Here is a 12,500-nt window from a genome sequence, read left to right as displayed (position 1 = left end):
TGGATGTCATTTTGTGTGTGTGTGTGTGTGTGTGTGTGTGTGTGTGTGTGTGTGTGTGTGTGTGTGTGTGTGTGTGTGTGTGTGTGTGTGTGTGTGTGTGTGTGTGTGTGTGTGTGTGTGTGTGTGTGTGTGTGTGTGTGTGTGTGTGTGTGTGTGTGTGTGTGTGTGCGCGTGTGTGTACGCGTGTGTGTACGCGCGTGTGTACGCGCGCTCGTCGCGTTTGAGAATGACGTGCATGCATAAGTGGATGCGTATATGCACTCCTCACTTGCTAGTATATTCTTATTTCTTATGCATGCGCACAGTGTGTGCGTGCGTGCGTGCCAGGGCTCCAGACTAAGGTGGTCCCTACGTACCGGGGACTATAAAATATCTATTTGGTACATAAATTGATCTCAGCCGGGACGGTTTCAGGAGTAGAGGAGTTTTTGCACTGAAAATGTGCATATCGTGCGCACCTATACGGGCAGCATGAGACTAGCAGCGCTGAATACATTTTGCAGCGGCACCGGCAACACTTCAGCCACAAACTATTCCTGCAAACTATTACTGCAGAGAGAAACCCGCAAAACAGGCGCAGCAGTCTGCACCACTCAAAAACTTTCATATGATAACAGCCAAAAGTTAATATATGTAAGGAAACTGTCGGAAATTAATACTGTACATGAAACAGTGGCTCTCAACAGCCTGTGGACGGTGGATGGAACAATGTGCTGGATGCTTCCTGCTATTGGTAAGATAATTAAGATCCATAAAAATATATCACACACCTAACACCGGAAGTGTTACCCTAACACCCCACACTGACAACTTCCACCCGCAAGTGAGAAGATCACAGTGGGCAAGTTGAGGCTGTGCATTGATCAGCCCTGTATGTCTGAGCCTGAGGTTCTGACGCACGTCAGTGAAAAACTACCTTTTCAGTGCCACACACGCAGACCGAAAGCTTTTACCTACTAATTACCTAAATATTCTGTATTGTGAAAATATTAGTAAAACACATGGATTTATTTATTTTTATTCAGAATTTCATTACTTTGCACATTATTCGGAATTGCAACTGGCAACCCCTCCACAAATGTTGGTTACCCTTCTGGGGCTGATCGAAAGATTCTAAGAAGGCATTTATTTCAAGGAGTAATGCATCTATCAAGGATTATTATGATACCTTGATACCTATTATGATTCCTTGCCACTTTCAAAAGCAATGCTGGAAGTCTTTAAATAACTGTTATATGTTCTGCCCTCACATTAGTGTGAATGGTTAGTAGAACAATATTAAAAAGAAATCTGGACTGTATACATTCACTTTGGGACGGTTCAAATTGTATTTTGGGACGGTTCCAGGATGTTGGTGAAAAACTTTAGTCTGGAGCCCTGGTGCGTGTGTCACATTCTGTCTCTCCCTCAGTCTGTGACTCCACACTGGCCACTCCCATATCCCATTCCAGCACACCCAGTTCCATTTACACACCTGTCTTCAACTACCTCATCAGCCCAGCAGTGAACATTTCCCCAATCAACCCACCTCCTATAAGACTGGACTCATTTCACACACTCACTGTCAGGTTATACCTTGTCAACCTTGTGTTTGGTCTTGCTTGTTCTTGGACTCTGCATTTTTGGACTTCCTGCTTCTCTGCCCGCTTTTCTACACAGTAAGCCTTGTATTGTTGGACTGTTACTGTTCTGCCTGCATTCTGCTCTGTAGATTAGCATGTTTGGACTACTGTTCTCCTGCCTGCTTGTTACTGTTAGATTTGCCTATTTTCTGTTATTAAATTCTTAAATCTACTCTGTCTACTGTGGCTTTGCATCCTGGGTTCAATCTAAACCTCACTCCTGACAGTGTGCGTGCGTGCTTGCGTGCGTATATCAAGCGACAATTGGAGACAAAATGTGTTTTGAACTCCGACTGTGCCCCTGACACTCAGTGACACCAACGTGCATCATGTACAGTAGGAGGTTGCCACCATTGTGCCGAGGACTTGCCACCTCGGCCGCGGTTACGCTCGCTCAAACAAAGCCACCCGAGGATTAAGCAGAGGGTGAGGAAACGCTTGCCGTTGTTTTGGCGGAGTGGAACCGAGGGAAAGAGGCACGTCCAGACAAAAACACATAAACAAAAGCGAGTGAACGAATAGGTGACAAATGCTCAATGTGAACCTGTGATTCCATGCCAGCGTGGCACGCTGGGATGCACAAAGGGCCATGCTTCATGGAGCCAGGATGGTGCCTGCGGCCTTTGTCTCACATGCCATTAAAATGCAGTGTACGCAGCAGAGGACCTGACTGGATCGCTGCCACCCGTGCAGCGCCAGGTTGGAATGAGGTGTTTTTATTTTGTCTGTGCTGAATGGGCCATAGTGTCGCAGCCTCGCCCAGGCAGGCAGGCAGGGAGGGGGTGTCACTATACACGTTTGAAAGTCCTCCTGGTGCGCCCACGTCTCTACCCTTTTCTTGTCGAGCCTGGACCTATAGTGGTCGGCCAGCTTTGATCTGCTTTTCGCCCCCACTCCACCGCGGGACACCACCGGTCCAGAAGGACTGCCCTCTGGCTTTCCATCTGGAGTCAGACAACTTGTGTCTGCCCGGGCCCGTTTCCCCGGCATATACTCCATTCCTGTCACTGTGAAACACCTCACGGCGAAGCACCTCTCTCTTTGAACACCTGTCTCTCACCGCCTCTGCCTCTACCCCCTGACACTGTCATACAACCTGTCAGCATTGCCTTCAAAAGGGAGCATTCAGTGCAGTCTAAATGAACCAATCAGATGGAAACATGTCCTTCTGCAGTCCTGAATTATAGTGCGCACTGCACACCCCTCTATGTCTACGTGCGGCACACGTGTGCATTTGTGAGTGCTTGCTTGTGTGTGTGTGTGTGTGTGTGTGTGTGTGTGGGTGTGTTGTTTACTGTTCAGGAAGGCTGTTCTGGCCCAGCCTATATGGATGCAGAATTAGCTGCTGCTGCTCTGAAAGGACACGACACCTGACTTCAGACAAATTATAGAGTGGCACAGGGATGATGACGACACACACCTGGCAGGCAATCACACATATCTATACCTGACAAAAACATACAGTGCTGTACGGCGTGGCACAGCGCAGCGCTGGACTGAGCAGAACATAATGCGGTGGGTGAACGTGGCTGCATGGTGGCCAGTGATGGGTGCTGTGCAGAACACTTGGATAATATACTCACATGCTCACACAAAGAACCGCTAAACCTCCACCCTAAAAGGACCACTTCACCACTTTTCAACCTGCAGTATCTTCATATAATTGGTCCTCACTAATGATCATGATAATTCATGAAATAGCACCTTTTTTCCCCTACTCTGTCTGTGTCTCATAAGAGTGCTGTGGGCAGTTCAGAAACCCGTCTTTGCAGTGACATCGTCGTTATAGGCTGATTATTTTTTAAACAAGATTTCTTTTAAATGTTTTAAATATATATTTAGATTTTTATTACCGTGAGAACGATGGCTTCCATCATGGAATAGAAATAGAATAGAAAGCCTGCAGTTTCTATTAGCTTGGATTCCCCACCGATGATGTCACTGGAAGACGGGTTTCTGAACTGGTTGAAAAGTGGTGAAGTTGTCCTTTATGACTTGATTAACACTGAGCGTCTTAGGTCGCATTCTCACCTAATACTTCGGTAGACTCGAATGCGTATGGGAGGAGAAATGGGATTCTTGCATATTTAATTGGCTACGGTTTGCCTTCACACTGTCATGATCCGCAGCAATTGGAAACGCAGCAGGGGGGACCTTTATCAATGTGTTACATTCATAAACTAGCCTACACAGTGAAATGATAAATCTATGGTGATAATTATACTCATAACGTGCATTATGTGTCGTGCCGACGGTCTGGGACTGCCCCCCCCTCTCTCGCTCTCTCACTATAAGCACGCAGCCACGCACGCACTGTTCTTTTGGGCATGGAGGCACAGCGCTGAGCGCACTGATATAACAGACAGCAGCGCAAAATGTTTACAAGTTTATCGAGATGAAAGTTCCTACTCCCCACTAGTCCCCACGCAGTGACAGCACTCCATGTTTACGGCACGCACAGACAGACAGAATATTCTGTAGGCTATAATACTACTGCACTGCAGTGTTTGTGTTTTCTTAAGCAATTGATTAATGTACTCGTCCTCATTTCGATCAGGGCTTCAGTCTCCACTCTCCTCATTCGACCACGTCTATCCACGGTAACGGGACATCTTTGCGCTGCGTAAAATATGCCTTCTCCGTCTCCAACTGTGTTCAGCTCCTCACCCGCCTGACGTATGTTTGCTTCATTTCCTGTATTTGCTGCGGATTGCATTCACACCTGCACCGAATCGTAGTCAAGCGCGATTGGAAGCGAAGCGAAACCCCCGTTTTTGCTCGGAGTAAAATGCGGTTCTTTGTTGCGCATTAGGATTCGAAAGAGCCTTCACACCTGCCAAACGAAGCGCACTTTCTGAAAATGCGCAGCAGGATTCGTTTTAATCGCAGCAAAGCTCTCTGGTGAGAATGCGACCTTACATTAAGCCCTGTCACAGCTTCCTGTGACCCTGGAATCCCTGTGAGGAGATCAGAGGTGCATCGGCAGTGATGAAGGATAGAATCGTAGGGGGGGATTGGGTTGAGGGGAGTTGAGGGGGTCAGAACAGGGCTTCTCTGTGGGAGAACTCATTAGATGGAAGCCCTGAGAATTGGCCCTTTCTCCCCTTCAACAGAGCTGTGTCCCCAAGAACCTTTAGGGATCAAGGGCCATTTAGAATCCCAGAGTATACCTGCGCAGAGAGTCTGATCGGGTCAGTTGTGCACAGCTTGAATCTAGGCTGTTTCTCTCCTTTTGGATTTAGTAGCAAGGGAGTAAATAAATTGCCTTCCCCCCAGATAATCCCACTCTTTTGTCCATCATTTCCTGCCTCCTCTTTCAGGCTGGCTTACGTGCAGACAGTACCCGCTTTAACCACGTATTCCTTATAACGTGGTGATGTGCGAAAATGGACGATCGAAGATTTTGGAAGATTTTCACTCATGGTATGCCTATAGGTAACTATAGGTTTTAAATTGTTCTGGAATTGCCACAGAATCGCTCAAGAATCAAGAGGGGTTTATTTGTCATTCACTCATGGTACAAGCAGAGAAATGTCGGTGTGCCATGTTCCACAAGACTGCTCCGCAATTGCCATATAGCGAAGCAACGCTTTTCATTGTGAGTGCCACTCAGCCTGACAGGTGTAATGGCACAGATTGCACAGAGTATACAGTGTACCCATCCTCCACTTCTGCACTTGCATATTGGTAACTTTTCTGAGTTAGCTTTTTTGTCATTTGATCGATTTGTCAGCGTGGGCCTCACGCCTGGCCTGGTCTCTAATGGCGGCTTCAAGGCTTGTTGACGTGACAGGGATGGGGACGGGGGGGTCTCTAATGGCGGCTTGTCGACGCGACGCTGTATCGCTAAGTGCTTGTAGCCACCATGCTTCTGAGCTAGGTGGGGGTGCGTGGGGTAGTGGTTTACAAGTGTGTGTGTTTACATGCTTTGAGTGTGTGTGTGTGTGTGTGTGTGTGTGTGTGTGTGTGTGTGTGTGTGTGTGTGTCTGTCTACTTTACTGTATGTGTATTTACCGGCGAGATGGAATTACAGCAAAGCCATTTCTCCAGCATCTATAGTGCTCATGGGAGAATGAGGACGGTCACTCCATTTGGGCTCAGACGGGGATCAGTTTCAAGGTCCTACCGGGTCGGGCAGTGAGTGTTTGTGTTGGAGAGGTTCATGCAGGGGTGACAGTCTGAGAGAGAAACGGATTAGCCAAGCGCTGGACCGCGGACTGCCTCTGACATGGCATGCCGCTAGTGGTGTCACCATCAGCACGGATCGGAAACATGGAACACAAGTGATGAGATAGATTTTTTTTCTGTGATGGATTTGCCACCCATCGCACGAGTGATGTGTGTGGGTAGTAGCGGGGAAACCCACACCCTTAGGCATTGTTGCCCAAGTGTGTGTGTGTTCGTGTGTGAATGTGAGCGTCTTTTTGACAACATTCCTCACAAGGACAATTACAGAAAATGACATTCAGGTCATTTAGCTGACTTCACTTTTCAAGCGCTTGTTGTAGGGTTGGGATTTAAATTGAGTCTTATGGGTTGCCTACAATTTACAATTTAGCAAGCGCTCATAATCCAGAGCTATTTTACAGTAAGCAAGGACAACACAAGGTAATACATCAAATACATAGAACTAGTTATCTAGGATCATAAGTAAACCAAGAACGATTTGGCATCTGTATACATAACATACTATCTAAATTACATTTTTAGTGTTTGCATGAGCCTGCAAGGTCGTCGAGGCTAGGGAAAGTGTTACGGCAAGTGCTATTCCCCAATAGACGGGCCATTTGCGGCCCGCGGAGTCCCAGATATAAATGGCATTAAATGCGGACTCTGTCCCCATGCAGCCTGGTACGCTAGTCAAAATATGGCCATTGAGGAAAATGAATTGGGGAACCCTTTTAGTGCCATATAACTAGATGGATTGGGTTCTAGGGATGGGCATTTGGACCTATTTTTTTAACCACAGTTAATAAACAGCTATGGGTGGTATAAGGCCTAAAATATGTATAGACCTAAATGATTCAATTTAGGTCTATATAAAAATTTCTTCTCTTTGAATTAATTTTGTATTAGGTATTGTAAAATAATTATGTACGAATAACGATGATAGATTATAATAAAGTGATTTATATTCATTTTTTACTTAATTTCTGTTAATTAGTCGTAAACGTTTATTGACACACAAGTCACACATCCCTAAGGGGTTCACAAAATTATTCAAAGATGTCCTTGAAAAATTATCTCCTGTCAGCAACAAAGTGCACAAAATAAACAGCATCTCTCTGTACAAAATAAACAGAATCTCTCTGTACAAAATAAACAGCATCCCTCTTTCCTTGCCACTCTCCTCGCCTCTGTGGTGTTCAGCAGTGGCTATACCTTTCAGCTGTTTCCAATATTATTATTAATCAGAATTATGTTGATAGCTGAATAAAATGTAGGTGGTCTTTCTAAGCAGAACATTGCTCAGTCTTCATACTACATGCTCAGCATAGGTCTCTCACCGCCCCTTCTGCTGCTTGTCAGTGTCGTGATGTTGCGTTCCATCCCGGAGGACTCCTCCACCAGTGCATGGCTGGCGGCATCTTGGAAGCAGGAGTGGGAGTCTGCTGGGCCCTTATATGCACCACTACACCTTTGACCCGGGTGATGGCGTTGAAGGAGAGGACCTACCACGCCGGCAGTGGACCCTACTGAACCGCCTGTGCACTGGAGTCGGCTGCTTCAAATCAGCAATGAAGAGGTGGGGCTTGGCGGACAGTCAGCATGCGAGTGCGGCGAGCCTGAGCAATCTGCCGAGCACATAATTAACACCTGCCCCCTGTACAGACCTCCTTCGGAGGCCGGCCTCTTCCACGTGGGCCAGAGACAAGGGAGTGGCTACTCGATAATGAGTTGGACATTTGAGGATGATACACGAAAGAAGAAGAAGTGTCGTGATGAAAATCCACCTCCCCAGCTTCCTCATTGTGGCATTTTGTTCTTCACTATATGTCACTATGTTAATTGTATGGATTTCTGTGTATTATGTTATATCTGTGTCTATCTTACTGTAGGTTAAAGCCTTTGAAGGTTATGTCCATGTAATAATTCTGTATCTTAGGCTCTGCTTTGGCGTTGTTGGTGATCTCAGATTCTATGTAATGCTTGCGCAGATTAATCTGTATGTAGTACCACAGGTGCATATACTAGTAGTCACACCGCCAAACTTTATGCAATAATAATAAATCTTGAGGAAAGCGTCTGACTGAAATGTATCTGCCGTTTCTCACCACAAAAACTATTTAACATTTAAATTCTTTCCATGTTCTGCCTCCCAGCACAGCAAATTGGTTGGTGACCCCGGGCACTCGCCGATATGCAATATGTGCATAATCGGATTGTCGCAGATGATTCATTATCTTTTTGAACCTGGATGATGAGTCTCTCAGCAATGTCATCTGCCACGTTGGACGAGAGTGATGTCTCCAACGTGATGCCCTGTAAATTCAGATGGATTTTGATTGGCTGTCAGTGTTGATCAGATCGCTCTGAAAATGATCCAACGATATCGTTACTCACTGTCGCTGTAGCCGTGGTCTGTCAGAGCATAGACTATGCTCTGACATACTTGAGTTAGTATGATTTATATAAAACGTGCGTGCGTGCGTGCGTACTTCTGATTTTAATGAACAGTTTCAATCAGGCCCTACCTATTGTACTATTAGTCCCCGATATCCCCGTCCATTCACCTACTACTTCCAGAACAGCAATACAATATCCTGTTCATTGGCAGTGTAAATCTCCAGTGTGTGCACGTGAGTGTCGGTGTGCACTGCGTGGAGAGATGCTCCAGTAATCAGCCGTGGGAGTGAGTCAGCCAGCGGGGTGTTGTGTAGGAACCAGGCGTGCAGTGCACTGGGGACCTTGGGGGGGCTTACTGCAAGCTATTAATACAGACTTTAATTAGCCCAGCGCCACAAACAGTGGCACAATCGGCTCAGTGTCGCCCGTGGCTGGTGAGTCAGACAGATCAATAGGTCTGATCATGCCTTTTTCATCAGCTCAAATGAAAGCACTTTGTCTCCGAGGCCCGAGCCCGAGCTCTTGCATGTCACCTCGCAGGCACGGAGCGCCGCGCCGGCTGCGTGCACCGTTGCAGATGGGGACCTGTATAATCGGGGCTGCGTTGGGGAGTCATAAAGATAAATGAAGGAAGGCATAGAGCATAGCTCATCCTGTCATGAGGGGGTTTAGGGGCCAGAAAACTTTGTGTTTTCTAAAAGCAGTGTCACCCTGCTCAATCCCCATACTCACGGTCCCCTTCTTTCTGTTGTTGTATAGTTAGCCTCTAGGTATCTGCGTTGTGTTCGTCCTTGTGTCTCTCTCTCTCTCCCGATGCTGCTGTGGATACGTTGCTCGCACTAATAATTTTTCAGTCTTCATTTAGACCTCTTGGAAAGCACAAATTGTTCTTCTGCCATTTTGCAAGTGGATTTGAATGGATGGGGGGAAGCCATTTTGCCGTATTAACTTATCTTGCTAGATTTTAGCAGACTTTTCTGTTGACCTTCAAATTCCCAATCAGTGCCAAAGAAAAATGGAAATTGCTTTTTGTTTGTTTGTATTTTTACCCGCTCCTTTGAATTGCCGGACTTGTGTAGGTTGTCAGCTCACAGCAACCACTAAACCTTCCCTCCTGCATCCTTCCCTCTCTCCCTCTCCCTCTCCCTCTCCCTCTCTCTCTCTCTCTCCCCCTTTGCCCCCCACCTACCTTATCTCTCTCTCTCACCAGTGGATGATGTCGCGCCCTACTTTAAGATGGAGCCCGTTCAGACCCAGGTGCACCTGGAGGGGAACCGGCTGGTCCTGACCTGCATGGCCGAGGGCAGCTGGCCGCTGGAGTTCAAATGGATCTACAACGGCACGGAGCTGACCCGCTTCTCCCTGGAGTACAGGTGAGAGAGAGAGACACACCGCTTCACAACCCAGTCACACACACACGGCCTAGAAGCCAACCCTCCCCCTGGACATCACTCACTCCTTTCTTCATCAACTGTAATTAGGCCGCTACACACACACCGGGAAATTTCCATGCCATTTAAATGTAACTAATAACTCATTTTCTCATTTTTTATTCATACTCCAGACTCATTTTTTATGGATTTATTCAAGACCGATTTGGCTACGTATCTCCCCTGAGACATAACATCTTGTGTTCGGGGGATTGTCAGATTCATTTCCGATTTGTACTCCACATTGTTGTATTCAGCACGCAGATGGTGCGAGCCGAGAAAAGAGACCCTTTTATGTTGTTGGTGCTACATGCTCTTAGTCACCAATAATTTCTTCACAACTCTGCAGATGTTTATCTGCACCTCCATCGCCCCACACACACACACACACACACACTTGACGCGTTTTTCCATTTTTTTCTGAATGACGTCAGCCTGCTAAAGACAGAAATTGGAAGGCATATTTTGTTGTTTTGAGAGAGCACTATTGTTGCATCGAGATGCCAATATTCCCTTTTCCATGCGTCAGCCATTACAGTGTGGGTGGGTAAGTGTGCTCTGCCAACAATAAGATGTTTTGCTGACCATGAACTTCAAGAAAAGCTTTTTTTTTGCACATGCTACAGCTTCCACCAATACAATATCAAGAATTCTCCGTAATAGCACTCAATTGCAAAACCAAAACACCAGCCTTTGTTCCCTCAGCTTGTGTGTGCATGTGTGCATGTGTGGTTGTGTGTGTGTGTGTGTGTGTGTGTGTGTGCGCGTATAATATGATATACACTATATTATATACTGTATTTGCGAACGCAGTGAGCACTTACTATGAGACCTAGCAGATCATGTCTGTGTGTGTGTGTCCCCTTTGTGCCCATAATGGAGCTGAGTGATTTGTTTGTGATTGATGCAACACACTCCATATTTGGACGTATAGCTGCTTTGGGGACTCCTTATATGGTTATGGCTAAGTTAAAAACTTAACTTAAAAATAACTTAACTTAAAAAAAAATCTTAAAAAAACCCAAATATGTACGAGCTGCATTCGCTTCCCGCGTTTGTGTGTGTGTGTGTGTGTGTGTATGTGTGTGTGTGTGTGTGTGTGTGTGTGTGTGTGTGTGTGTAGTTGGTTGTCCATAACTGCCAATCTAACCGATATGTGATATGCCCATTACGATATATGGGCATGTCATAGTTGTCATACTGATGGATATCCATAGGACTGTGGCCATCATTTCTCAATAGAGTGTATATTCTGTGGGTTTTGGTGTAGGACAATGTCAACGTGGCCTTTATCATGTGATCCTATACTGCCGTAAATTTGATCGATCTTTTGAAAAGTATCACGGCTGAAACCGATTGTTTAAATAACACAGCCTTAACAGAGCCCAGATTTGACATGAACAACCGGAATACGACCAAACATCGTGTAGAGAGCCAATAAGAAAAGGTTTTCCGCTGCCTGTTATGTCTGCGCAGCCCCAGACCACAGACAATCTACTGAATGTCAAAAGTTCAGGTTTTTTGGGTGCAATTGAGCTCAGAAAACCTAAATAAAATAAGAAAATCACACCCGTGTGAAGGTGAGTGGTGCAACTCCGTGTGGGGGTCCCCGGAAGTTCAAGACCCACAGGACCACGGCCAGGGTGCTGGCCCGGTTCCGGCAAGCCGTCCCACGTCTGAAACGATAGAGAAATGAGAGTTACCATGTGGGGGTCTCCGGGGGTCCCCGGGGAGTCCTCGGGGGGTCCCCGGGGAGTCCTCGGGGGGTCCCCGGGACATCCAGACCCACAGGAACGCGCCCAGGGGCCGGGCCGAATCCGGCGAGCCGCCCCGCGTCCGAAACAGTTGAGAAATGACAGAGTTACCGTGTGGGGGTCCCTCTACTGTACCCTCAACTGTACTGTCACTGTACTGTGTACTGTGCTGGCACACCCGAAATCATCATATATACAGTTAATATGTGCGTGTGTGTTTGTGTGTGTGTTAGGTTGCGCACAGGTGGTTGCACCACACAAAAATTACAAAAACTTTTCTTTTATGTCACAATCCCTTAAAAAGTTGTCACTTCCGTGAAGTGTCTATTGCCATTTGGTGTACCAGTTATGATTTTAGTGTTTCTCTATAAAACGATATCAAGTGAGAAGCAAAATCCTCTTTCACGCTCATAATATGACCGGATATGTGAAATATGTAGTATTTATTAGTATTATAGCTATACAGCACATAAGAGTGAATAGATATGTTTAGATGCCTGTCAAATGGTCAGACAGGAAAACGGGTGTAGACAACTCCTACACTAGCTGCCGTGCCGAGCAGACGTGAGCTTTGGCGTCAGGTACGTCAAAGTCAAAAGTCACGTTAGAACGATAAATGCCGATAAATTGCAGTGATGCGTGAGGTACCTTTAGTGTCACTGTTCACGGTTGCTCTCCTGAATGAAACACAGGCCCTGTCTGACTGTGACCCTCTCTGTTCATACTGACAGCCTGTCTGACTGTGACCCTCTCTGTTCATACTGACATGAACACATGAACAAACACTCTCAGGTGTCACTGGCTGATGGCTATCTGGATAACCTCCTCCATGCAGCTTCCTCCTCCCTCCTCTGTCTGTCTGTCTGTCTGTCTGTCTGTCTGTCTGTCTGTCTGTCTGTCTGTCTGTCTGTCTGTCTGTCTGTCTGTCTGTCTGTCTGTCTGTCTGTCTGTCTGTCTGTCTGTCTGTCTGTCTCTCTCTCTCTCTCTCTCTCTCTCTCTCTCTCTCTCTCTCTCTCTCTCTCTCTCTCTCTCTCTCTCTCTCTGTTTGTATGTTTGTCTGTCTATCTCTCTCTCTCCGACCACCCCCATTTCCAAATCTCCTGTTGTCACTCACCCTCCTTCTCTCT

At 46.5% G+C, this 12,500-nt stretch overlaps 1 protein-coding gene across 1 annotated transcript in view; it reads left to right on the top strand.

Annotated features, from left to right (window-relative positions):
* Positions 1-12,500, top strand: part of LOC308324150 (protein sidekick-2-like) — a gene marked incomplete at its 5' end in the record, with an annotated part of 129,881 nt that overhangs the window by 52,072 nt on the left and 65,309 nt on the right. The window contains one exon of the mRNA XM_080776102.1: positions 9,400-9,562. Within this exon, the coding sequence (XP_080632228.1) occupies positions 9,400-9,562 (163 nt within the window). The remainder of the gene's footprint in view (positions 1-9,399; positions 9,563-12,500) is intronic.

The sequence above is a fragment of the Protomyctophum bolini genome, assembly GCF_963924005.1.
Source record: "Protomyctophum bolini genome assembly, chromosome: 11".
Taxonomy (NCBI): Eukaryota; Metazoa; Chordata; class Actinopteri; order Myctophiformes; family Myctophidae; genus Protomyctophum; species Protomyctophum bolini.
Note: the sequence above shows the minus strand (reverse complement) of the source record. Positions and strands in the feature narration are given on the sequence as shown.